General features: G+C 54.1%; 1 protein-coding gene across 1 annotated transcript in view; it reads left to right on the top strand.

Annotated features, from left to right (window-relative positions):
• The first annotated feature begins 271 nt into the window (after positions 1-271).
• The window catches only part of adamts13 (ADAM metallopeptidase with thrombospondin type 1 motif, 13), a 77,116-nt gene continuing 53,584 nt past the window's right edge, over positions 272-23,803 (top strand). The window contains exons 1-14 of the mRNA XM_085965220.1: positions 272-665; positions 1,738-1,879; positions 3,204-3,343; positions 3,850-3,933; positions 5,975-6,099; positions 7,223-7,369; positions 8,291-8,425; positions 10,141-10,291; positions 11,024-11,128; positions 12,492-12,643; positions 16,540-16,603; positions 18,772-18,898; positions 19,431-19,579; positions 19,890-20,010. Of these exons, the coding sequence (XP_085821346.1) occupies positions 291-665; positions 1,738-1,879; positions 3,204-3,343; positions 3,850-3,933; positions 5,975-6,099; positions 7,223-7,369; positions 8,291-8,425; positions 10,141-10,291; positions 11,024-11,128; positions 12,492-12,643; positions 16,540-16,603; positions 18,772-18,898; positions 19,431-19,579; positions 19,890-20,010 (2,017 nt within the window). The 5' untranslated portion in view covers positions 272-290. The remainder of the gene's footprint in view (positions 666-1,737; positions 1,880-3,203; positions 3,344-3,849; positions 3,934-5,974; positions 6,100-7,222; positions 7,370-8,290; positions 8,426-10,140; positions 10,292-11,023; positions 11,129-12,491; positions 12,644-16,539; positions 16,604-18,771; positions 18,899-19,430; positions 19,580-19,889; positions 20,011-23,803) is intronic.

Genomic DNA, 23,803 nt, shown 5'->3' with positions numbered 1-23,803 from the left:
TCCATTGGGATTCTGTACAATGGGAGTGAATGGGAAGGGGTTTGGTCCATTGGGATTCTGTACAATGGGAGTGAATGGGAAGGGGTTTGGTCCATTGGGATTCTGTACAATGGGAGTGAATGGGAAGGGGTTTGGTCCATTGGGATTGTGTACAATGGGAGTGAATGGGAAGGGGTTTGGTCCATTGGGATTGTGTACAATGGGAGCGAATGGGAAGGGGTTTGGGTCCATTGGGATTGTGTACAATGGGAGTGAATGGGAAGGGGTTTGGTCCCTTGGGATTCTGTACAATGGGAGTGAATGGGAAGGGGTTTGGTCCATTGGGATTCTTGACCTGTGGCTGTGAGCCAGTGCTGTACGATGGTTTAATTTGTCGATTTTCAGTTGCAGAGTCGGCTCCAGCGAGCCTCCAGTGTCAGTGCCGGGGTCTGATCCAGGGGCACCCCTGCCAGGACGAACTGTGCACCTTGGAGACCTCGGGGGAGACGTACCAGCTGCGATTCTCCGCCGACAACAGACTCGCTTCTGACTTGTCTTCCGTCCATCACATCTTCAACTCATCGTTCAGCGTTGTCAGACGCTTGCCGGAGAGCTGTGTTCAGAGCGGGGAGTTAGTGTGGCCCCCGGGGGCCCGGGCACTGACCAGCTACTGCCATGGTCAGCTGGTGGGTGCCAACACTGCTTGTAACGTTTGTAAATTTAAATATTGTTAACGTGCAAAGGGTTAATCTAGGCCGAGTTTCCATTCGTTGCCACTTCAAACCCCAGTGAGACTGTCACTCACTCACTCGGACCGAACCTGGGATCATTCCTTCAGGCTTGGACCAGCAGTGGATTGATCCTGCATTGAGCCATCAACACAAACACTGATCCGAACAATGTGCACAGAATCCAAACCTCTTGCAACAGAACAACACGGGACTCTTAAGTGCAGCCGTACAGTCCAGGGTTGTCAGCCATGGCTCAGTGGGCAACGCACTCACCTCTGAGTCAGGAGGTCATAGGTTCAAGTCCCACTCCAGTGACTTGAGCACAAAATCCAGGCCGATACTCCCAGTGCAGTACTGAGGGAGCGCCGCGCTGTCGGAGGGGCAGTACTGAGGGGGCGCAGCACTGTCGGAGGGGCAGTACTGAGGGAGCACTGCACTGTCGGAGGGGCAGTACTGAGGGAGCGCCGCACTGTCGGAGGGGCAGTACTGAGGGGGCGCAGCACTGTCGGAGGGGCAGTACTGAGGGAGTGCTGCACTGTTGGATGGGCAGTACTGAGGGAGCGCCGCACTGTCGGAGGGCCAGTACTGAGGGAGCGCTGCACTGTCGGAGGGGCAGTACTGAGGGGGTGCCACACTGTTGGAGGGTCAGTACTGAGGGAGCGCCGCACTGTCGGAGGGGCGGTACTGAGGGAGTGCCACACTGTCGGAGGGGCAGTACTGAGGGAGAGCCGCACTGTCGGAGGGGTAGTACTGAGGGAGCGCTGCACTGTTGGAGGGGCAGTACTGAGGGAGCGCCGCACTGTCAGTGCTGAGGGAGCGCCGCACTGTCGGAGGGTCAGTACTGAGGGAATGCTGCACTGACCATCCCCCTTTTTGAAAAAGGTCTGAGATGTGACACACATGCACTAGATGCAAGAATTATATAAAATTGTATAAAATCTTCTCAAAAAAGAAACTGATCAGTGTAATCTATATTTGAAGCTAATATAATTTCATCCCCTCCCCTCCCCTGTTCCCCACCCTGTAGCACGCAGTGATATTTACAAAGGAGAAGAAGATTTACATTCACCCAAAGGAGCTGAAACCAGCCGGTGATGGAGAGGACGTTGTCCCACTCGTTGCGGACCATTATCTTGTCTCTGATAATGCCCAGATTCCTGCTAATGACAGTAAGACCTTAAAACCTTAGATTCCTGGTGGGATATATTGTAAAGGTGTCGGTCATTGCTCAAACACCTTTCCCACATTACCACAGCGACTACGCTTCAACAGTACTTCAGTGGCTGTAAAGCATTTTGGGACGTCCTGAGGTGGTGAAAGGTGGTGTGGAAATCCGAGTCATTGTTTCTTTAAAAAGGGTATTTACCTGAGTGGGTTAACCAAGAGAAAAATTTGAGTCCAATTTTCTCCCTTCCTCCTGAAGGCTTTGTCACTTTGCTGGGTTATGGCACCATGGTGTCTCAGGGACCTCACCCAGATGCTCATTGATGGGCTATTTGACTATAGAGGGCATCACAGCCGAGCCTGATCCTGTCCTGACTGACGTCTACAAATGCTCAATTTCCATCAAAGTTAAGCGGTGATGTAATCAAAGGTGTTTAAAGTGATTCGATAGAGTAGATACTGAAAACTGTTTCCTCTGGTCGGGGCTGGGGAGGAGGAGTCCAGAACAAGGGGGCATAACCTTAAAATTAGAAGTAGGCAATTTAGGAGGAAAAGCAGGAAGCACTTCTTCACACAAAGGGGAGTGGAAATCTGGAAAACTCTCCCCCAAAAGGCTGTGGATCAATTGGGAGCTTTCAAGACTGAGATTGATAGATTTTTGTTGGGTAAGGGTATTAAGGGATCGGGAGCAAAGGCGGGAGAATGGAGATCTAATTGAATGGCGGAACAGACTCGAGGGGCCTTCCCCTGTTCCTAGTAATAAATTTAATTTTTTTATTTATTCGTTCATGGAATGTGGGCGTCGCTGGCAAGGCCGGCATTTATTGCCCATCCCTACTTGCCCTTGAGAAGGTGGTGGTGAGCTGCCTTCTTGAACCGCTGCAGTCCGTGTGGTGATACTTCTTTGTAGCGATTTGGGACAACTGAGTGTCTCGTTGGGCCGTTTCAGGGGGCAGTTAAGAGTCAACCACATTGCTGTGGGTTTGGAGTCACATGTAGGCCAGACCGGGCAAGGACGGCAGATTTCCTTCCCTAGAGGTGAACCAAGTGGGTTTTTACGACAATCCGGTCGTTTCATGGTCACCATTACTGACACTAGCTTTTTATTCCAGATTTATTTAATTAACTGAATTTAATTCCCCAGCTGCCGTGGTGGGATTTGGACTCGTGTCTCCGGATCATTATTCCAGGCCCCTGGATTACTAGTCCAGTGACACAACCACTGTGCTACTGTTGTCATTTGCTTGCCCAATAGCAGAGTCAATCTAAGTCCCCCCACACCCCCGCAAATCATGTACTGAATAATTCTGTTCTGTTTCAACGTCCCAGGGCGATCCAGACCCTCCCTCATTACAAGACGCTCGCTGAAGGAGGCGAAACATCTGGAGCTGCTGGTTGTGGTGATGCACGACGTGTACGACTTCCACAAGCAAGGCACTGAGCGCTACATCCTCACCAACCTGAATATCGTGAGTGTCTTGGGGCGCCTTCATGGAGGCTAACAGCCCAGGGCTGGCGGGGGCCTCGGACCTCGGACCGAGACAGCGCCATTATCGGGCCACTACCAGGCCGGTTGAGGCTGAACTAGATGGACCTTGGTCTTCTTGCGTCCAGCCGTTCCCCTGTTGCTAAGTGCCACCCTCCCCTCCGGTCTTCCTTCGGCCGTGCTTGGAGGCACTGCAGTGCGCGCTCACACCTCGCTGCTTGGCCCGCTACCTCCACCGCTGTTACTTTGGTGTCTCTGTCCCATGCAGCTCCCCAGCTGGGTGGGCGACGCACGCGGGGCCGTCCTGCTCCCGGGGCGGGGGGTGGGTCCTCCTCACAGACGTGGGAACCCGCCCGCCCGTCGGGAGGTGCGTGCGGGCTGGCGGGGTAAGCTCACGTTCTATCTCCCTGATGACTGCTGCCTGGCTCCTGATTCTTTTTATTCCAAACGACTCCTGACTGGCCTCTCGTGTCTTTGTGTATCCCGCAGGCTGCTGAGCTGCTGCGAGACGCTTCTCTGGGGGCCCAACTACGAGTCCACCTAACAAAGATGGTCATCCTGACGCAACCTGAGGTATGAGCCCTGGTCCAGAGAGCTTCCAGTCAACTCAACCAACAGCAACTCGTATTTATACAGTGCCTTTAATGTAGTAAAAATGTCCCAAGGTGCTTCACAGGAGCGATGAACAAAATCTGACCCTGAGCCACATAAGGAGATATTAGGACAGGTGACCAAAAGCTTAGACAAAGAAGTCGGTTTTAAGGAGCGTCTTAAAGGAGGAGAGAGAGGCGGAGAGGTTTAGGGAGGGAATTCCAGAGCTTGGGGCCTGGGCAGCTGAAGGCACGGCCGCTAATGGTGGAGCGATGGAAATCGGGGGATGCTCAAGAGGGCAGAATTAGAGGAGCGCAGAGATCTCGGAGGGTTTGTGGGGCTGGAGGAGGTTAGAGAGAGGGAGGGGCGAGGCCATGGAGCGATTTGAAAACAAGGTTGGGACCAAGAGAAGGTCATTGCTCTCCATTCTTCTGAGTGCTAGTTTGATTGAAGACCGTGTGGTATATTTGGAGAGGCGGGGTCTGAATTGATCCACGTCCTCCAAGGAGGACCTGGGCTTTGTGAGCTGGTCCTTCTGAATCCCTTGAGCTTTATTTAAGGAAATTGTCGATACACGGGTTACGTTACTGGACTAGTAATCCAAGGTTCAAATCTCACCGCGGGCAGTTTGAGAATTTGAATTCAGTTTAAAATATCCGGAAATAAAAAGCTGGGATCAGTAAGAGTGACCATGAAGCTGTCGGATTGTCGTAAAAACCCAACGGGTTCACTGATGTCCTTTAGGGAAGGAAACCTGCCGTCCTTACCCGGTCTGGGCCTATAGGTGACTCCAGTCCCACACCAACATCATTGACTCTAAACCGCCCTCTGAAGTGGTCGCTCAGTTTGTATCAAACCCGCGACCAGCGGTTCAGGAAGAAGGCGGCTCACCGCCACCTTCCCAGGGCAACTCGGGATGGGCAATAAATGCCGGCTTTGCCAGCGATGCCCAGGAATGGATCAGAATCCTTCTCAAGCAGCTTCCATACTCAGCTTTGAACTGCCTTTCCAAAGACACCTTGGAATTTTTGTAAATTTGCTCCCCATTTCATTTAGGAATTGAATTTTTTTATTCATTCCTGGGATGTGGGCGTCGCTGGCAAGGCCAGCATTTATTGCCCATCCCTAATTGCCCTTGAGAAGGCGGTGGTGAGCCGCCTTCTTGAACCGCTGCAGTCCGTGTGGTGAAGGTGCTCCCACAGTGCTGTTAGGGAGGGAGTTCCAGGATTTTGACCCAGCGACGATGAAGGAACGGCGATATATTTCCTAGTCAGGATGGTGTGTGACTCGGAGGGGAACTTGGAGGTGGTGGTGTACCCATGCACCTGCTGCCCTTGTCCTTCGAGGTGGTAGAAGTCGCTAGTTTGGGAGGCGCTGTCGAAGAAGCCTTGGCAAGTTGCTGCAGTGCATCTTGTAGATGGTACACACTGCAGCCATGGTGCGCCGGTGGGGGAAGGAGTGAATGTTTAAGGTGGTGGATGAGCTTAACCCCTGAGTAGCCCTGACCTGTCAGACTCCCTGACTCCCTAAACAATCGGTGGAGGGCCAAGGCCCACAGTGCTGGACACCTTCATGGAAGAGAAAAGGAGGTGAATCAGGAAATAGTCATAAGATGATACCAAGTTTGGTTTTTGAAAGCCTGTAGACTATAGGGAGAAAGAAAGACTGAGGGAGGGGAGGAGTGCCATGGTTTGAGATCCTGGAAAGAATGAATGAGATTTGGAGACGGCGATGTATCTTGATTTCAACAGAGTTGGGATGCAGGTAGGAGGAAGAGTGTGGAGAACAAGGTATCTGGAACTCAGGAGAACGTAGAGCCTTACCACAAATCTCTCTCTATCTGTAGAGTCTCTCACTCCGTAGAGTCCCATTGTTATCCTGACAGGAAGGTTACTGTAGTAATAATACTGATAAATTAGAGAGAGGTTGGAGGCTGGAGGTGAGAGTGGGACCATCTACCAGATGACAAGCTTACAGACGCGCCTATGTGTAGTCAACAGTGACACCAGTCTTCTCCCCACAGCCAGGACTGCAGATCACCAGAAACCTCACCTCATCACTCATCAGCTTGTGCAGGTGGAGCCGAACGATTAACCCAGAGAACGACTCCGATCCACTCCACGCAGACCTGGTCCTCTACGTCACCAGGTACCGAGCAGGTCACTGTGTTGGTGTCCTGAGTACTGCCTGATCTTATACTCTGGGAGTGTGGGCTTCAGTCACTGGGTTCGGTCTCCTTGTTAGTTTGAGGTGATTCATTTCTCGTGGGTATCAGGGAGGGTGGGGGGGGGATTTTAATTTGCCAAAATTGGCGTTAACTGGACGGTAACAGCCTCAAAATGGGGGTCAGCAAACGTACCACCCCGTTACCATAGGCAGCCGGTCTGCTGCCACCTTCGGGGGTGAAACATTTGGACAGCCAAAGCGCTGCCTGTGCAGGTGGTAGCCTCCTTTTAATATGTAAATCAGGATCCGATGACGTATGCAAGATCCCGCTTGCCAGTTACAGACCATCTCAAGGACTGGGATAGCTCTTGCCATAGCTGTGAAGGTCATTATGCTATTAAAGCTCTACCCTAGGAATTGGTACGAGTGGGGTTGGATTGGGTGAGGAGTGGAGTTACGATTAAGTTAGCATTGAAGTTGGATGGTGAAAGAGTGGGTTGGGGTTGAGGTGTGGTTGGGTTGCGATGTGATTGGGATTGGATTGGAGTTGGGGTGGGTGGGATTAGGAGATTGGGGTTGGAGCTTGGGGGCAGGGTTGGAGGTCGGAGTTGTGGGTGGGGGTCAGAGTTCAGGGGTTGGGATTTGGGGTGGGGGTCGGGTTGGGGTTGTGGGTGGGAGTTTGGGATTAGGGGTCAGGTTTGGGACTTGGGGTGGGGATTAGGGTTGGGGGTCGGAGTTCAGGGTTGGGGGTCGGAGTGGTGGGGTTGGGGTTGGGGGTCGGAGTTCAGGGGTGGGGTGGGGTGGGGTTGGGGTCGGAGTTCAGGGGTGGGGGATCGGGGTTAGGGTTGGGATTCGGGGTGGGGATTGGGGGTGGGGTCGGAGTTCAGGGATGGGGTGGGGTTGGGGGTCGGAGTTCAGGGGTGGGGTTGGGGGTCGGAGTTCAGGGGTGGGGTTGGGGGTCGGAGTTCAGGGGTGGGGTTGGGGGTCGGAGTTCAGGGGTGGGGGTTGGGGTTGGGGGTTGGAGTTCAGGGGCGGGGTGGGGTTGGGGTTGGTCACTCTGACACGGGCACAAATTAATTTTCCTCCATTCCATTTCTTTTTCGAGGTTTGACCTGGAATCTGACAACGGCAACACGATGGTTCGTGGCGTGACCCAGCTGGGCGGGCTGTGCTCCCACTCCTGGAGCTGTGTGATCACTGAGGACACGGGCTTCAACCTCGGCATCACCATGGCTCATGAGATAGGTCACAGGTGGGTGCGGGGCGAGAGATTCAGCACAGCAATAATAATGGAACAGGGTGACTGTTTAGAGCAGGAGTCTACAAGGGGATTAGGAGTGAGGGATTCGTTGGGATGAAACATACTCTATAGGAAGAGAGTTAGAGACTGTACAGGGATGGAAAGACACCGGGGAGAGAATGAGACCATAGAGATAGTAGGGCTATTGGGATAGAGAGACTACAGGGGGAGACTGCCCGGGGGGAGTGCTTAGCGACGATTGTGTTGGGTCGAATTCTTACAGTCTCCTCCTGTAGTCTCTCAATCCCCCGGGCAGTCTCCCCCTGTAGACTCACTCCCCCGGGGCAGTCTCCCTGTGTAGACTCACTCCCCCGGGGCAGTCTCCCCCTGTAGACTCTCGCCCCCCGGGGCAGTCTCCCCCCGTAGACTCTCTCCCCCGGGGCAGTCTGCCCCTGTAGTCTCTCAATCCCCCGGACAGTCTCCCCCTGTAGACTCACTCCCCCGGGGCAGTCTCCCCCTGTAGAATCTCTCCCCCGGGCAGTCTCCCCCTGTAGACTCTCTCCTCCCGGGGCAGTCTGCCCCTGTAGACTCTCTCCCCCCGGGGAGTCTCCCCCTGTAGACTCTCTCCCCCGGGCAGTCTCCCCCTGTAGACTCTCTCCTCCCGGGGCAGTCTGCCCCTGTAGACTCTCTCCCCCCGGGGAGTCTCCCCCGAGGGAGGTGTGAAGGATTCAGGACCGACGCCTCTTGTCAGGGTTGTAATGAAAGCTCCTCGATCTGAAACAGTAACCGGACCTCCTTCGCCCCACAGAGGCTGCCTGACCGGCTCAGCGTTTCCAGCCCTTTCTGATTTGATTTATTTTGTGTTTGAGGTGCGATCAGATATCTGCGCTCGCTGCCGTAGCCAAGCAAATTTTCTCTCTTTGTTTTTGGTAGTTTTGGCATCAGCCACGACGGGCACAAGAACGACTGCATTGGCAACGCACACATCATGGCAGCAGAGGGAGGCTACAACAGCGTCGACCTGACCTGGTCCGCGTGCAGCCGTCAGCAGTTCATCACGTTCCTGAGGTGAGGCTTTGCTCGCACCGTATCCCGGCTCCACACTTTCACCAACACCCGCAACATCGCCACTGGCTATCGAGGCGGGTCCGAGCAGCGGGTGTCACCAGCATCAGAGGGGCAGTACTGAGGGAGCGCCACACTGTCGGAGGGGCAGTACTGAGGGAGTGCCGCACTGTCGGAGGGGCAGCACTGAGGGAGCACCGCACTGTCGGAGGGGCAGAACTGAGGGAGCGCCGCACTGTCGGCGGGTCAGTACTGAGGGAGCGCCGCACTGTCAGAGGGGCAGTACTGAGGGAATGCTGCACTGTCGGAGTGCCAGTTTATTTGGCGGGTTATTAATCAGACGCCACAATCATCTACAGTACTGAGGGAGTGTCGCACTGTCGAGGGGCAGTACTGAGGGAGCGCTGCACTGTCGGAGGGGCAGTATTGAGGGAGCGCTGCACTGTCGGAGGGGCAGTACTGAGGGAGCGCTGCACTGTCGGAGGGGCAGTACTGATGGAGCGCTGCACTGTCGGAGGGGCAGTACTGAGGGAGCGCTGCACTGTCGGAGGGGCAGTACTGAGGGAGCGCTGCACTGTCGGAGGGGCAGTACTGAGGGAGCGCTGCACTGTCGGAGGGGCAGTACTGATGGAGCGCCGCACGGTCGGAGCAGCAGTACTGAGGGAGTGCTGCACTGTCGGAGGGGCAGTATTGAGGGAGCGCTGCACTGTCGGAGGGGCAGTATTGAGGGAGTGCCGCACTGTCGGAGGGGCAGTACTGATGGAGCGCCGCACTGTCGGAGGGGCAGTACTGAGGGAGTGCTGCACTGTCGGAGGGGCAGTACTGAGGGAGCGCCGCACTGTCGGAGCAGCAGTACTGAGGGAGTGCTGCACTGTCGGAGGGGCAGTATTGAGGGAGCGCTGCACTGTCGGAGGGGCAGTATTGAGGGAGTGCCGCACTGTCGGAGGGGCAGTACTGATGGAGCGCCGCACTGTCGGAGGGGCAGTACTGAGGGAGTGCTGCACTGTCGGAGGGGCAGTACTGAGGGAGCGCCGCACTGTCGGAGGGGCAGTACTAAGGGAGCGCCGCACTGTCGGAGGGGCAGTACTGAGGGAGCGCCGCACTGTCGGAGGGGCAGTACTGAGGGAGTGCTGCACTGTCGGAGGGGCAGTACTGAGGGAGCGCTGCACTGTCGGAGTGGCAGTACTGAGGGAGTGCTGCACTGTCGGAGGGGCAGTACTGAGGGAGTGCTGCACTGTCGGAGGGGCAGTACTGAGGGAGTGCTGCACTGTCGGAGGGGCAGTACTGAGGGAGCGCTGCACTGTCGGATGTGCTGTATTTCGGATGAGACGTTAAACCAAAGCCCCGTCTGCTCTCTCAGATTGATGTAAAAGATCCACGGCCACTATTTCGAAGAAGAGCAGGGGCGTTCTCCCCGGTGTCCTGGTCCAATATTTATCCTAAAACCAATATCACTAAAAACAGATTATCTGGTCATTATCACATTGCTGTTTGTGGGAGCTTGCTGTGCGCAATTTGGCTGCCGCGGTTCCTACATTACAACAGTGACTACACTTCAAAAGTACTTCAGTGTCTGTAAAGTGCTTTGTGAGGTCCGGAGGTGGTGAGACGAGCTGTAGAATGCAAATCCTTTCTTTGACAGCTGCACCTCCAACTCCATTGATGGTTACATTTACTCGCGGGTAACATTAATCGTTTGCTTATGTTTATTCTGCCAGCACAAGCCAAGCGACGTGTGTGAGCGACCTGCCAGCGACAGAGTCCGATCTCTCCGGCAGCAAACCGGGCCTGTACTACGGAGCGGACGATCAGTGCAAGATAGCCTTTGGAGACAAGGCGTCCGCCTGCAGTTTCAGCAGACACGACATCGTAGGTGGCGCTCGCGATCGACCCGCGCCTCGCACTCTGTTTCAGGCCGGAACCGAAATCCTGGGCCACAGAATCATAGACTGATACAGCGCAGGAGGAGGCCACTCGGCCCATCGAGCTCGTGCCGGCTCTTTGAATGAGCTCTCCAATTAATCCCGCTCCCCCTGCTCTTTCCCCACAGCCCTGTAAATGTTTCCTTTCCAACTATTTCTCCAATTCCCTTTTGAAAGTTATTATTGAATCTGCTCCCACCGCCCTTTCAGGCAGCGCATTCCAGATCACAACAACTCGCTGCGTAAAAACATTCTCCTCCCAGATTTAAGATAATTGGCAAAAGAAGCAGGGGGGAGATGAAGAGAATTTCTTTTACTGCCCCCTGATCCCGCCCCCTGCCCCCGATCCCGCCCCCTGCCCCCGATCCCGCCCCCTGCCCCCGATCCCGCCCCCTGCCCCCCGATCCCGCCCCCTGCCCCCCGATCCCGCCCCCTGCCCCCGATCCCGCCCCCTGCCCCCCGATCCCGCCCCCTGCCCCCGATCCCGCCCCCTGCCCCCCGATCCCGCCCCCTGCCCCCCGATCCCGCCCCCTGCCACCGATCCCGCCCCCGCCCGTGCAGCTCCTGTTTGAGAGGGGTTAAGCGAGCAATCTACTCTGACATGTATTTTCTGTGTCTGGTAACTCTCTGTGATGCCCTGCACCACCGCTAATTACTGCATGCTTTTGTTCCCGTGCAGGATGTGTGCAACGTCCTCTCATGTCACACAGACCCAGCAGACCACAGCACGTGCACCCGATTATTCATTCCCCTGCTGGATGGCACCGAGTGCGGTCCCAACAAGGTACAAGTAACCGCAGTCTTTGTAACACTTGTAAAGCTGAAGACAGCATCTCGTTAACGGTCAAGGTAAGGTGTCGGCCGTGGCTCAGTGGGCAGCACCCTCGCCTCTGAGTCAGAAGGTCGTGGGTTCAAGTCCCCACTCCAGAGACTTGATACCATAACCCAGGCTGACACTCCAGTGCAGCACTGAGGGAGCGCCGCACTGTCAGAGGGGCAGTACTGACGGAGCGCCGCACTGTCGGAGGGGCAGTACAGATGGAGCACCGCACTGTCGGAGGGGCAGTACTGAGGGAGCGCCGCACTGTCGGAGGGGCAGTACAGACGGAGCGCCGCACTGTCGGAGGGGCAGTACAGATGGAGCACCACACTGTCGGAGGGGCAGTACAGATGGAGCACTGCACTGTCGGAGGGGCAGTACAGATGGAGCACCGCACTGTCGGAGGGGCAGTACAGATGGAGCACTGCACTGTCGGAGGGGCAGTACAGATGGAGCACTGCACTGTCGGAGGGGCAGTACTGAGGGAGCGCCGCACTGTCGGAGGGGCAGTACAGACGGAGCGCCGCACTGTCGGAGGGGCAGTACAGATGGAGCACCGCACTGTCGGAGGGGCAGTACTGAGGAAGCGCCGCACTGTCGGAGGGGCAGTACTGAGGGAGCACTGCACTGTCGGAGGGGCAGTACTGAGGGACAGCCGCACTGTCGGAGGGGCAGTACTGAGGGAGCGCCGCACTGTCGGAGGGGCGGTATTGAGGGAGCGCCGCACTGTCGGAGGGGCAGTACTGAGGGAGCGCTGCACTGTCGGAGGGGCAGTACTGAGGGAGCGCTGCACTGTCGGAGGGGCAGTACTGAGGGAGCGCCGCACTGTCGGAGGGGCAGTACCGAGGGAGCGCCGCACTGTGGGAGGGGCAGTACTGAGGGCATGCCGCACTGTCGGAGGGGCAGCACTGAGGGAGCGCCGCACTGTCGGAGGGGCAGTACCGAGGGCATGCCGCACTGTCAGAGGGGCAGTACTGAGGGCGTGCCGCACTATCGGAGGGGCAGTACTGAGGGAGCGCCGCACTGTTGGAGGGGCAGTACTGAGGGCGTGCTGCACTGTCGGAGGGCTGCACTGTCGGAGGGGCCATTTTTTGGGTGAGTCCTTAACCTGAGGTCTCGTCTGCTCTCTCGTGGTCACATAAGATCCGACTGCACTATTTCAAAGAAGAGCGGGAGAGTTCTCCCAGATGTCTAAGACCAACATTTACCCCTCAACCAACGTCACTAAAACAGGTGATCTAGTCACTAATGCTATAGAAAGGCAAGTCTTTTTTCACACTGATTACTGGCGTGTGAATGATTTTAACCGATGATGTTTTTTCTGCAGTGGTGTTTAAGAAGGAACTGTACCTCTCTCGGGGACCTGGATGTGATTGGGGTCGTTGACGGGTCCTGGTCTCGCTGGACTCCGTTCAGCAACTGTTCCCGGAGCTGTGGGGGAGGGGTCACTCTACGACACAGGCACTGCAACAATCCAAGGTAGGTAGGCTGCCGCAGAAAGCAAACTTAGGAGCAGGAGGGGGCAACTCAGCCCCTCGGGCATGTTCCCCCATGTAGGGGTTTGTTGGTTGGGTGGTCGGTTTGGCCCGGGCCTGACCCACTGGACGTTTTCGAGGCGTCCCCACACTCCCACTCAGTTCTGACACTGGGATCCTACCAGGCAGCTGATGCGCAGAATTACAAGCTCGAGACAGACAAGCAGGTGAAAGGTTCAAATAATAACGGTTTTATTGAGAGAAAAATAAAACAAAACAAGCAAGCAGAGAAATTAATTGGTTCAACGATACTAAACCAAGGCTACAGCTCTATACACTTTAAAAAGAGAAAGAAAAAGGAATACTATATATTCAAAACAGAGGGCACGCGAGTGCGGGAAGGAGTACGACACATCGAGGGGTATCACACATTAACACTCCCCTTAGCCTTATCCCCACCTCCTACACTATCCCTAACCTAGGTTGAACTAAAGGGGGGTCAGACTCTCATGCTCACCCAACGCATTGGAACAAAGGCCTTTAGGTTGTCCTGGGACTGCAGCTTTAGTTGGTCTGGCCTGGCAAAGTTCAGTGTGCACTGGCCACACACTCTCCCGTCAGTCAGGTAGTGGATCTTCCTCCTTGGCTGGGTGAAAAGGCTTCCCTCCTGGGTCGGGCTGCGCCGTTTAGCGAGGCCCGCTCTGGGCTCCGGCCCATACCGGGATGGTGCACTCCGTCCCGTGTCTTCCTGGTTCCACTCTGAATCCCTGCCTGAGGTGGTGGGCACGGTGGGGGGGGGGCGGGGAACAGTCAGGTTTAAATCGGGAGGCAGTACGGACCGGGTGCATCGCCTGCTTACCAAAGCATGGGCCTGCTGTGCATAGCCTTCCCCGTCTTGGAGACTGCTTCTCCCAGTAGAGTCCTCGAAGTTTCCCTTTTGCAGCGAAGTCCCAGGATGAAATCGAAGTGAAGTGTAGAAGCTGTCTCTCCCGAAGTGTGTTCCAAGTCGAAGTGTCTCGAACTGCTCTTTCTGTCTGCTTACTAAAAACAGTTATACTCTCTCGATCTGCCTTGCCCCCCCAGATCGAGAGGTGTCCCAGGCTACTTCGTTAACTGTAAATGGCTGCAAAACGGACGATTTCCCACTAACGGCCTTATCACCGGCCCTCATTGTTTTTGGTTTCAGTCACACAATGGTGTCTCTGGTGCCTAGTCCTCTAAAACGGTTTCTGATATGATTGGATCTGTTAGGATGGGCCCGATGATGGTTTTAACTAGCTTAACCCTGATTGCAGTGCAACCAGGTTCATTGTTCTTACCGGCCTACTGGCGACTTGCTATTACATATTCAATTCCATGTCTGGCCTGGAATCCACATAGGGACTGTGGAATTCCAGGCCCTGTCTCCAGTCTTGTTGCTGGGGAGAAAAATGACTCACTTCCAGCAGCTTTCTGGTCACGTGTCCCAGAACTCCATTTTGTACGTTTAAAAAGTGGCCAACTTTGTTTGATTCGTGATGTAAGCCCCCAAAGTGTGGACTGAGTGATATACAAAGTTGACAACACTGGCTTGTTGTAAGAAAGACAGACCCAATAATTGAGGTAAAACGGTTTATTCAGGCCTGGGGAGCTATGGCTCTTGCGTCCCAACACAAGGCTCCAACTCCACCGAATCTCTTGAGGTTTACACAGTTATACACATATTCCGAGACCTCCTACTCCAGAGGTCCAATCGATTTAAAAGTCTATACATTAATCACTAATTAGGTGTGCCTAACTTCTACAAGGTAACCAATAACATAAGTTTCACTTTTCACTGTATGGGCCTGTGGCCCCTCTGCTTTCTTGGAAATGAGTCATCAGGTCATGTGATTTCTGAGACGCGAGACCCTCTCTCTCTTGACCACTACTAAGTTTCGTTTTTCCAGAAAAGGGCTATGTCATTGTCTCTTTTTGTAAGTTCATCTCTCTAAACTGGCATGGTCATTTCTGTAATTAAACATACGAGTAATTAGTACATTTCATCTTTAAACATTTTGCTGCGCAATTGCGTTCTACTAAACGTGCCCTGTTACGCTCATTTTTAAACCTTACTTCAATTCGGAAAGCAGGCGAGGTGGGGGAATTTTGCAAACTCCCTACACCCATCCAATTAGATCATGGCTGATCTGAACCTCGACTCCATTTACCCGCCTTTGCTCCAGATCCCTCGATACTCTGACCCAACAAAAATCTACCAATCTCAGTCTTGACATTTTCAATTGACACCCAGATCTGGAATTCCCTCCCTAAACCTCTCTACCTCTCTTTCCTCCTTTAAGATGATCCTTAAAACCTACCTTTTGACTAAGCTTTTGGTCAACTGTCCTAATATCTCCTTATGTGGCTCGGTGTCAAATATTGTTTTATAACACTCCTGTGAAGCGCCTTGGGACATTTAACTATATTAAAGGTGCTATATAAACATAGAAGATAGGAGCAGGAGTAGGCCATTCGGCCCCTCGAGCCTGCTCCGCCATTCAATGAGATCATGGCTGATCATCCAAATTCAGTACCCTGTCCCTGCCTTCTCCCCATACCCCTTGATCCCTTTAGCCTTAAGAAATATATCCAACTCCTTCTTGAATATATTTAATGAATTGGCCTCCACGGCCTTCTGTGGTAGAGAATTCCACAGGTTCACCACTCTCGGGGTGAAGAAATTCCTCCTCATCTCTGTCCTAAATGGCTTGCCCCTAATCCTTAGACTGTGACCCCTGGTTCTGGACTCCCCGCCATCGGGAACATCCTTCCTGCATCTAGTCTGTCTAGTCCTGTTAGAATTTTATAAGTTTCAATGAGATCCCCTCTCATTCTTCTAAACTCCAGCGAGTATAAGTCTAATCGACCTAATCTCTCTTCATACGTCATTCCTGCCATCCCAGGTATCAGCCTGGTGAATAAATGCAAGTTGTTGTTGGATGGGGCTCTCCTGGTCCATGTGTGACACAGTGCCGCACTGGATGGGGCTCTCCTGGTCCGTGTGTGACTCAGGACCACACTGGACGGGGCTCTCCTGGTCCGTGTGTGACTCAGGGCCACACTGGATGGGGCTCTCCTGGTCCATGTGTGACACAGTGCCGCACTGGATGGGGCTCTCCTGGTCTGTGTGTGACTCAGGACCACACTGGACGGGGCTCTCCTGGTCCGTGTGTGACTCAGGGCCACACTGGATGGGGCTCTCCTGGTCCGTGTGTGACACAGGGCCACACTGGATGGGGCTCTCCCGGTCCGTGTGTGACACAGGGCCACACTGGATGGGGCTCTCCTGGTCCGTGTGTGACTCAGGGCCACACTGGATGGGGCTCTCCTGGTCCGTGTGTGACACAGGGCCACACTGGATGGGGCTCTCCTGGTCTGTGTGTGACACAGGGCCACACTGGATGGGGCTCTCCCGGTCCGTGTGTGACACAGGGCCACACTGGATGGGGCTCTCCTGGTCCGTGTGTGATTCAGTGCCACACTGGATGGGGCTCTCCTGGTCCGTGTGTGACTCAGGGCCACACTGGATGGGGCTCTCCTGGTCCGTGTGTGACACAGGGCCACACTGGATGGGGCTCTCCTGGTCCGTGTGTGATTCAGTGCCACACTGGATGGGGCTCTCCCGGTCCGTGTGTGACACAGGGCCACACTGGATGGGGCTCTCCTGGTCCGTGTGTGATTCAGTGCCACACTGGATGGGGCTCTCCTGGTCCGTGTGTGACTCAGGGCCACACTGGATGGGGCTCTCCTGGTCCGTGTGTGACACAGTGCTGCTCTGCCTTAATTAACTGAGCCATGGAGGGAGCTGCCTCCCTGTTGTTAATACCCCCGAGGAGTTCGAGGTGTTCCTGATTCATGAAGTGTTTTGGATATTTCTAGACCTGCCTTCGGTGGCCGTAAGTGTGAGGGAGCGGATATGGAGGCAAAGATGTGCAACGTACAGGTAAGGGCGAGTGTGGTGTGTCAGTCATCAGAATCGGGAACACAAGCCCTCAGGAACTGGGTGCCCACAGTGTGTGGTCAGTGTGTACCAACCCCATAGGAACAGGAGGAGGCCACTGAGCCCCTCGAGACTGTTCCGTCATCCAGTGAGATCACGGCTGATCTGTGACCTAACTCCATCTACCTGCCTTTGCCCCGTATCCCTGAATATCTCTGGTTAACAAAACTCTATCCATCTCAGATATAAAATTAACAATTGACCTGGCATCAACTGCCATTTGAGGAAGAGAACCCCAGATTGTTTGGGCCCCTTATATTTAAGGGCCATCCAGTCAGAGACTGGCCAAGGACATTGGGAGGGGCAGAGGGACACAAGGGTGAGTCCAGGTGTTAAGAATTTAACTTGTGAAGAAAAGTTCAGAAAATTGGGATTGTTTAATTTGCATGAAATGAAAGTTCAAAGGGATTTAATTAAATTCTGAAGGGAATTGACAAGGTTGATCCCTGCAGTATGTAGCCTACAATGAGAGGTTCAAATCCCAGGAACGTTGAGGGAGTCGGGGGAACTTTTTCACCCAAAGGGGAATCGAGTTGTAGAATAAGTTCCCAGAAAGGACATCGAAGCGGAGAGTGTAAATGGGGTCGAAGGGCAATTAGATCTGTTTCTGGAGAGGGAGGGGATTGTGGGATATGTTGAGAAGATGGACAGGTGGAAATGAAGGATATCTAACCCATGCTGTACCTGCCCTGGGAGTGTTTGATGGGACAGTGTAGAGGGAGCTTTACTCTGTATCTAACCCGTGCTGTACCTGCCCTGGGAGTGTTTGATGGGACAGTGTAGCGGGAGCTTTACTCTGCATCTAACCCGTGCTGTACCTGCCCTGGGAGTGTTTACTGGGACAGTGTAGAGGGAGATTCACTCTGTATCTAACCCGTGCTGTACCTGCCCTGGGAGTGTTTGATGGGACAGTGTAGAGGGAGCTTTACTCTGTATCTAACCCGTGCTGTACCTGCCCTGGGAGTGTTTACTGGGACAGTGTAGAGGGAGATTTACTCTGTATCTAACCCGTGCTGTACCTGCCCTGGGAGTGTTTGATGGGACAGTGTAGTGGGAGCTTTACTCTGTATCTAACCCGTGCTGTACCTGCCCTGGGAGTGTTTGATGGGACAGTGCAGAGGGGGCTTTACTCTGTATCTAACCTGTGCTGTACCTGCCCTGGGAGTGTTTACTGGGACAGTGTGGAGGGAGCTTTACTCTGTATCTAACCCGTGCTGTACCTGCCCTGGGAGTGTTTGATGGGACAGTGTAGAGGGAGCTTTACTCTGTATCTAATCCGTGCTGTACCTGCCCTGGGAGTGTTTACTGGGATGGTGTAGAGGGAGCTTTACTCTGTATTTAATTCATGCTGTACCTACCCTGGGAGTGTTTGATGGGACAGTGTAGAGGGAGCTTTACTCTGTATCTAACCCGTGCTGTACCTGCCCTGGGAGTGTTTGATGGGACAGTGCAGAGGGGGCTTTACTCTGTATCTAACCTGTGCTGTACCTGCCCTGGGAGTGTTTACTGGGACAGTGTGGAGGGAGCTTTACTCTGTATCTAACCCGTGCTGTACCTGCCCTGGGAGTGTTTGATGGGACAGTGTAGAGGGAGCTTTACTCTGTATCTAACCCGTGCTGTACCTGCCCTCGGAGTGTTTGATGGGACAGTGTAGAGGGAGCTTTACTCTGTATCTAATCCGTGCTGTACCTGCCCTGGGAGTGTTTGTTGGGACAGTGTAGAGGGAGCTTTACTCTGTATCTAACCCGTGCTGTACCTGCCCTCGGAGTGTTTGATGGGGACAGTGTAGAGGGAGCTTTACTCTGTATCTAACCCGTGCTGTACCTGCCCTGGGAGTGTTTACTGGGACGGTGTAGAGGGAGCTTTACTCTGTATCTAACCCATGCTGTACCTGCCCTGGGAGTGTTTGATGGGACAGTGTAGAGGGAGCTTTACTCTGTATCTAACCCGTGCTGTATCTGCCCTGGGAGTGTTTGATGGGACAGTGTAGAGGGAGCTTTACTCTGTATCTAACCCGTGCTGTACCTGCCCTGGGAGTGATTGTTTCTTAAAAAGTTGCCTAAAAAAATGACTCTGCCTCCATTGCTGTTTTTCTCCTGTTGTTTCTGCAGCCTTGCCAGGGATCTCAGTTGGATTTCATGGCTGCACAGTGCTCAGACACCAACTCTCAGCCTCTCTACCTGACCCCCAGGGTTCCAGTTTACTATAAATGGCTGCCTGCCCTCGGCTACGCGAAAGGTAAAACCTCAGTGGACATAGAGTCTTATCTCCATGACATCAATGTTAGATGTTTATTGGGGGAAATCGTCCTATAGAATCATCGAATCTCACAGCACAAGAGGAGGCCATTCGGCCCATCGTGTCTGTGCTGGCTCATTGAACGAGCTCGCCAATTAGTCCCACTCCTCCGCTCTTTCTCCATAGCCCTATAATTTTTTCCCTTCAAGTATTTATCCAATTCCCTTTTGAAAGTTACTATTGAATCTGCTTCCACCGCCCTTTCAGGCAGCGCATTCCAGATCACAACAACTCGCTGCGTAAAAACATTCTCCTCATCTCCCCTCTGGTTCTTTTGCCAATTACAGTACCTTAAATCTGTGTCCTCTGTAATATCTTGACACAGTAATATCCCCGACAGAGGGAAATCGCTGAGAATGGATAGCATTGTTCCAGTAGTTTTGTAAGCAAACCCTGCTGTCTGTACATGCTCACCGCTTGTTTGTTGCCCTGATGCCCCAGCGCTGATGCCCCTCCCTTTGCCTATTCCCAGGTAAGGTGCTGTGTCAGTACATGTGCCGAGTGGAGGGGAAGAGTTTCATGGTGAGCCGAGGCGACAGTTTTGTGGATGGGACCAGGTGTGAGACGAGTGACTCGGAGACAACATCATCATACAGACTCTGTGTCACAGGACGTTGCAGGGTAAGTACCGAGCTTCACCTCAACCCGGTATTATTGCTGCGAGACACTCTCAACATTGGGTAAAGGCCTATAGCTCACACTCTGTGTCCCTCGCCCCCGGAGTCCCTCGGCCCCCGGAGTCCCTCGGCCCCCGGAGTCCCTGTCCCCCCGGTCTCCCTGTCCCCCCGGTCTCCCTGGCCCCCCGGTCTCCCTGGCCCCCCGGTCTCCCTCGCCCTCCGGTCTCCCTCGCCCCCTAGTTTATGACTATGTGCTAAAGCCTGTAATTTCTCCCACTGTGTTACTGATTTTGTTTTGCGTTCTCCTGTTGTAGATATTCGGCTGTGATGGGAAGCTGGACTCTGGCCAGATGTCAGACAGCTGCAGGGTGTGTGGTGGCGATAACTCCAGCTGCAGGAAGCTATTCGGCTCCTACACCGAGGGCACCGCCAGAGGTAACCAGGACTGACCAGGGGACCTCAGCGAGCTGGCCAAAGTTGCCTATTGTTGCTCTGTTTCCTTAGCGGGGTACGGGCTCCACGGACACCAGTTACACCCTGAAATCTCGAACCGAACCCTCTGCCCAATCCTGATGGGTGAGCCTAGACCCCAAGGCTCAGCAGACTATTCAGCTGTGTAGGGCAACACACCTCAGCCCGATCCTGTCCTTGCTCAAAGTCCATACACACACCTTCCAGCAGGAGTCAGTAGACAGAGACCAGGAGGAGGCTATTCAACCCCTCGAGCCTGCTCCGCCATTCAGTGTGATCATGGCTGATCTGTGACCCAACTCCATATACCCGCCTTTGCCCTGTCTCCCTTAATACCTTTGGTTAACAATCTATCAATCTCAGATTTAAAATTAACATTTGATCTAGCATCAATTGCTGTTTGCAGAAGAGAGTTCCAAACTTCTACCACCCTTTGTGTGTAGAAGTGTTTCCTAATTTCACTCCTGAAAGGTCTGGCTCTAATTTTTAGACTATGGCCCCTAGTCCCAGACTCCCCAACCAGCGGAAATAGATTCTCTCCGTCTACCTTATCTGTTCCCCTTAATATCATCAAAACTTCGATCAGATCACCCTTTAACCTTCTAAATTCCAGGGAATACAACCTTAGTTTGTGTAATCTCTCCTCGTAATTTAACCCCTGGAGTCCGGGTATCATTCTGGTAAACCTTAGGAAGGATATGATGCGCTATCAATTACTGCGAAAGACTGGAAGTTAAGTGAGTAACAAACAGGCTTTTATTAGCTAAAGAACGAAGGCATGCCTCTAGTGGTCGACTGGTCCTGAATGCCTGGGGGACTGCAGAGCAGCCGCCTTTATACCAGGGCATATGGGTGGAGCCCGGGGGCGGAGCCAGCTGAGGCATGCACAGACAGGTACAACAATGGGCAAGAGTGAACAACAGTGAAGTGAACAACAGCGAAGTGAACAACAGTGGTTTACCACATTCACCCCTTGCTTAAAATGAGTCCGACGGGGTGAAGTGTATTAAAAGTTCATATAATTGAGTCTTTCTGGGGGTCTTGTATGCCGTCGTGATCGTCGTGGCGACGGCAGAGGTGGTGCAGCTTCCGACGCCGAGTCCCGCGTGGGCTGGCACACTGGCGTGTCGTCCTCCTGGGTGTTGGGTTGGTTGGTGATCAATGGCGGGCCACGGGGCCACGGCGTGCCGTCTATAGGGGTTAGGTATGGGTCCGTTGCCGCCGGTACATTGTGGGTAGCGGTGATGTTGGTTTCAGGGGCCCCCGAGGGTGCGAGGTCTCGTATGGAGACTGTGTCCTCCCGCCCGTCCGGGTACGCAATGTAAGCGTACTGGGGGTTGGCATGGAGGAGGTCGACCCTCTCGACCAGGGGGTCCGTTTTATGGGTCCTCACGTGTCTTCTCAGTAGGACCGGCCCTGGGGACGTCAGCCATGGCGGTAGCGATGTCCCCAATGTGGACTTCCTTGGGAAGACAAACATTTTCTCGTGAGGGGTGGAGTTAGTGGCAGTGCAGAGCAGTGACCGAATAGAGTGAAGCGCATCAGGGAGCACATCCTGCCAGCGGGAGGTCGGAAGGCCCCTAGACTTTAAGGCTAGCAGGGCGGCCTTCCAAACTGTCGCATTCTCTCTTTCCACCTGTCCGTTCCCCCGGGGGTTGTAACTGGTGGTCCTGCTTGTGGCAATACCCCTAGCGAGCAGGTACTGGCGGAGTTCGTCGCTCATAAACGATGAGCCCCGGCCGCTATGGATATAGCTGGGGAAACTGAACAGGGTGAAGAGGTCGTTCAGACATTTAATGACCGTGGCACTGGTCATGTCCGGGCAGGGGATAGCGAACGGGAAGCGCGAGTACTCGTCAATAATGTTGAGGAAGTACACATTGCGGTCGGAGGAGGGGAGAGGCCCTTTAAAATCAACGCTCAGGCGCTCGAAGGGGCGAGTGGCTTTTATCAGGTGAGCCCTGTCTGGTCTATAAAAGTGCGGTTTGCACTCAGCGCAGACTTGGCTGTTCCTGGTCATGGTCCTGACCTCCTCAATGGAGTAAGGCAGGTTGCAGGCCTTGATAAAATGGAAGAACCTGGTGACCCCCGGGTGGCAGAGGTCATTGTGGAGGGCCCGCAGTCTATCAACCTGTGCGTTGGCGCAGGTGCCACGCGATAGAGCATCCGGGGGCTCATTGAGTTTCCCGGGCCGGTACAGGATATCGTAATTGTAGGTGGAAAGTTCAATTCTCCACCTCAAAATCTTGTCATTTTTGATTTTGCCCCTCTGCTTGTTATTAAACATAAAAGCAACTGAACGCTGGTCAGTGAGCAGGGTGAATCGTTTTCCGGCCAGGCAATGCCTCCAATGTCTCACAGCTTCCACAATGGCCTGGGCCTCCTTTTCGACAGAGGAGTGTCTGATTTCGGAGCCTTGGAGGGTTCGTGAAAAGAAGGCCACGGGCCTTCCCGCCTGGTTAAGGGTAGCGGCCAGGGCAAAGTCGGACGCATCGCTCTCCACCTGGAAGGGGATGGACTCGTCCACCGCGTGCATGGTGGCTTTAGCGATGTCCTCTTTGATACTGTGGAAGGCTAAGCCGGCCTCTGCCACCAGGGGAAAAGAGGTGGACTTGATAAGTAGATGGGCTTTGTCCGCATAATTAGGGACCCACTGGGCGTAGTAGGAGAAAAACCCCAGGCATCTCTTCAGGGCCTTGAGGCAGTGGGGCAGGGGAAGGTCCATAAGAGGACGCATGCGGTCGGGGCCGATGACTCCGTGTTCCACAACACAGCCAAGGATAGTGAGGCGGTTCGTGCGGAATATGCACTTCTCCTTGTTATACGTAAGGTTTAGGAGTTGGGCAGTGCGGAGGAATTTGTCGAGGTTGGCGTCATGGTCCTGCAGGTCATGGCCGCAGATGGTCACATTGTCCAGGTAGGGAAAAGTGGCCTGCAACGCATTTTGGTCGACCATCCGGTCCATCTCCCGTTGGTGACGCCGAAGGGGACCCGAAGGAAGTGGTAGAGGCGGCCGTTTGCCTCGAAGGCAGTATACTGGCGGTCCTCATAGCGGATAGGGAGTTGGTGATATGCTGACTTAAGGTCAATAGTGGAGAATACGCGGTATTGCGCGATCTGATTGACCATATCAGATATGCGGGGGATGGGGTATGCATCCAGTTGGGTATATCGATTTATTGTTTGGCTGTAGTCAATGACCAGGCGCTGCTTCTCGCCGGTCTTGACGACTACAACCTGGGCTCGCCAGGGGCTGGTGCTAGCTTCGATAATCCCCTCCTTCAGGAGCCGCTCCACCTCAGATTTAATAAAAACTCTGTCACCAGCGCTGTATCGCCTGCTTTTGGTGGCGATTGGCTTACAGTCTGGGGCGAGGTTGGCGAACAACGGGGGGGGGTGGTGACTTTAAGCGTGGAGAGGCTGCAAAAGGTGCACGGCGGGCAATTTGAAAACTGCTGGTTGCAGACTGTGAGTGGGGGGAGGGGTCCACCGTACGCCATCGTGACACTCTTAAGGTGGCACTGAAAATCCAACCCCAGTAGAACGGCAGCGCAGAGATCGGGTAGGACAAGCAGTTTAAAGTTTCTGTACTCTGTGCCCCTCACCAAAAGGGTCACCATGCAGTAGCCGCCGACGTCCGCTGAATGGGACTTGGAGGCCATAGAGACCCGGTGGCGCGCTGGCAGGACCGGGAGAGAGTAACGCCGCACCGTGTCGGGGTGGATAAAGCTCTCTGTGCTCCCGCAGTCGAAAAGAC

The sequence above is a fragment of the Somniosus microcephalus genome, chromosome 23, assembly GCF_052327205.1.
Source record: "Somniosus microcephalus isolate GS21.2 chromosome 23, FLI_Smic_1.0, whole genome shotgun sequence".
NCBI lineage: Eukaryota > Metazoa > Chordata > Chondrichthyes > Squaliformes > Somniosidae > Somniosus > Somniosus microcephalus.
The sequence above is the reverse complement of the archived record's forward strand: the minus strand, read 5'-3'. Positions and strand labels throughout refer to the sequence as shown.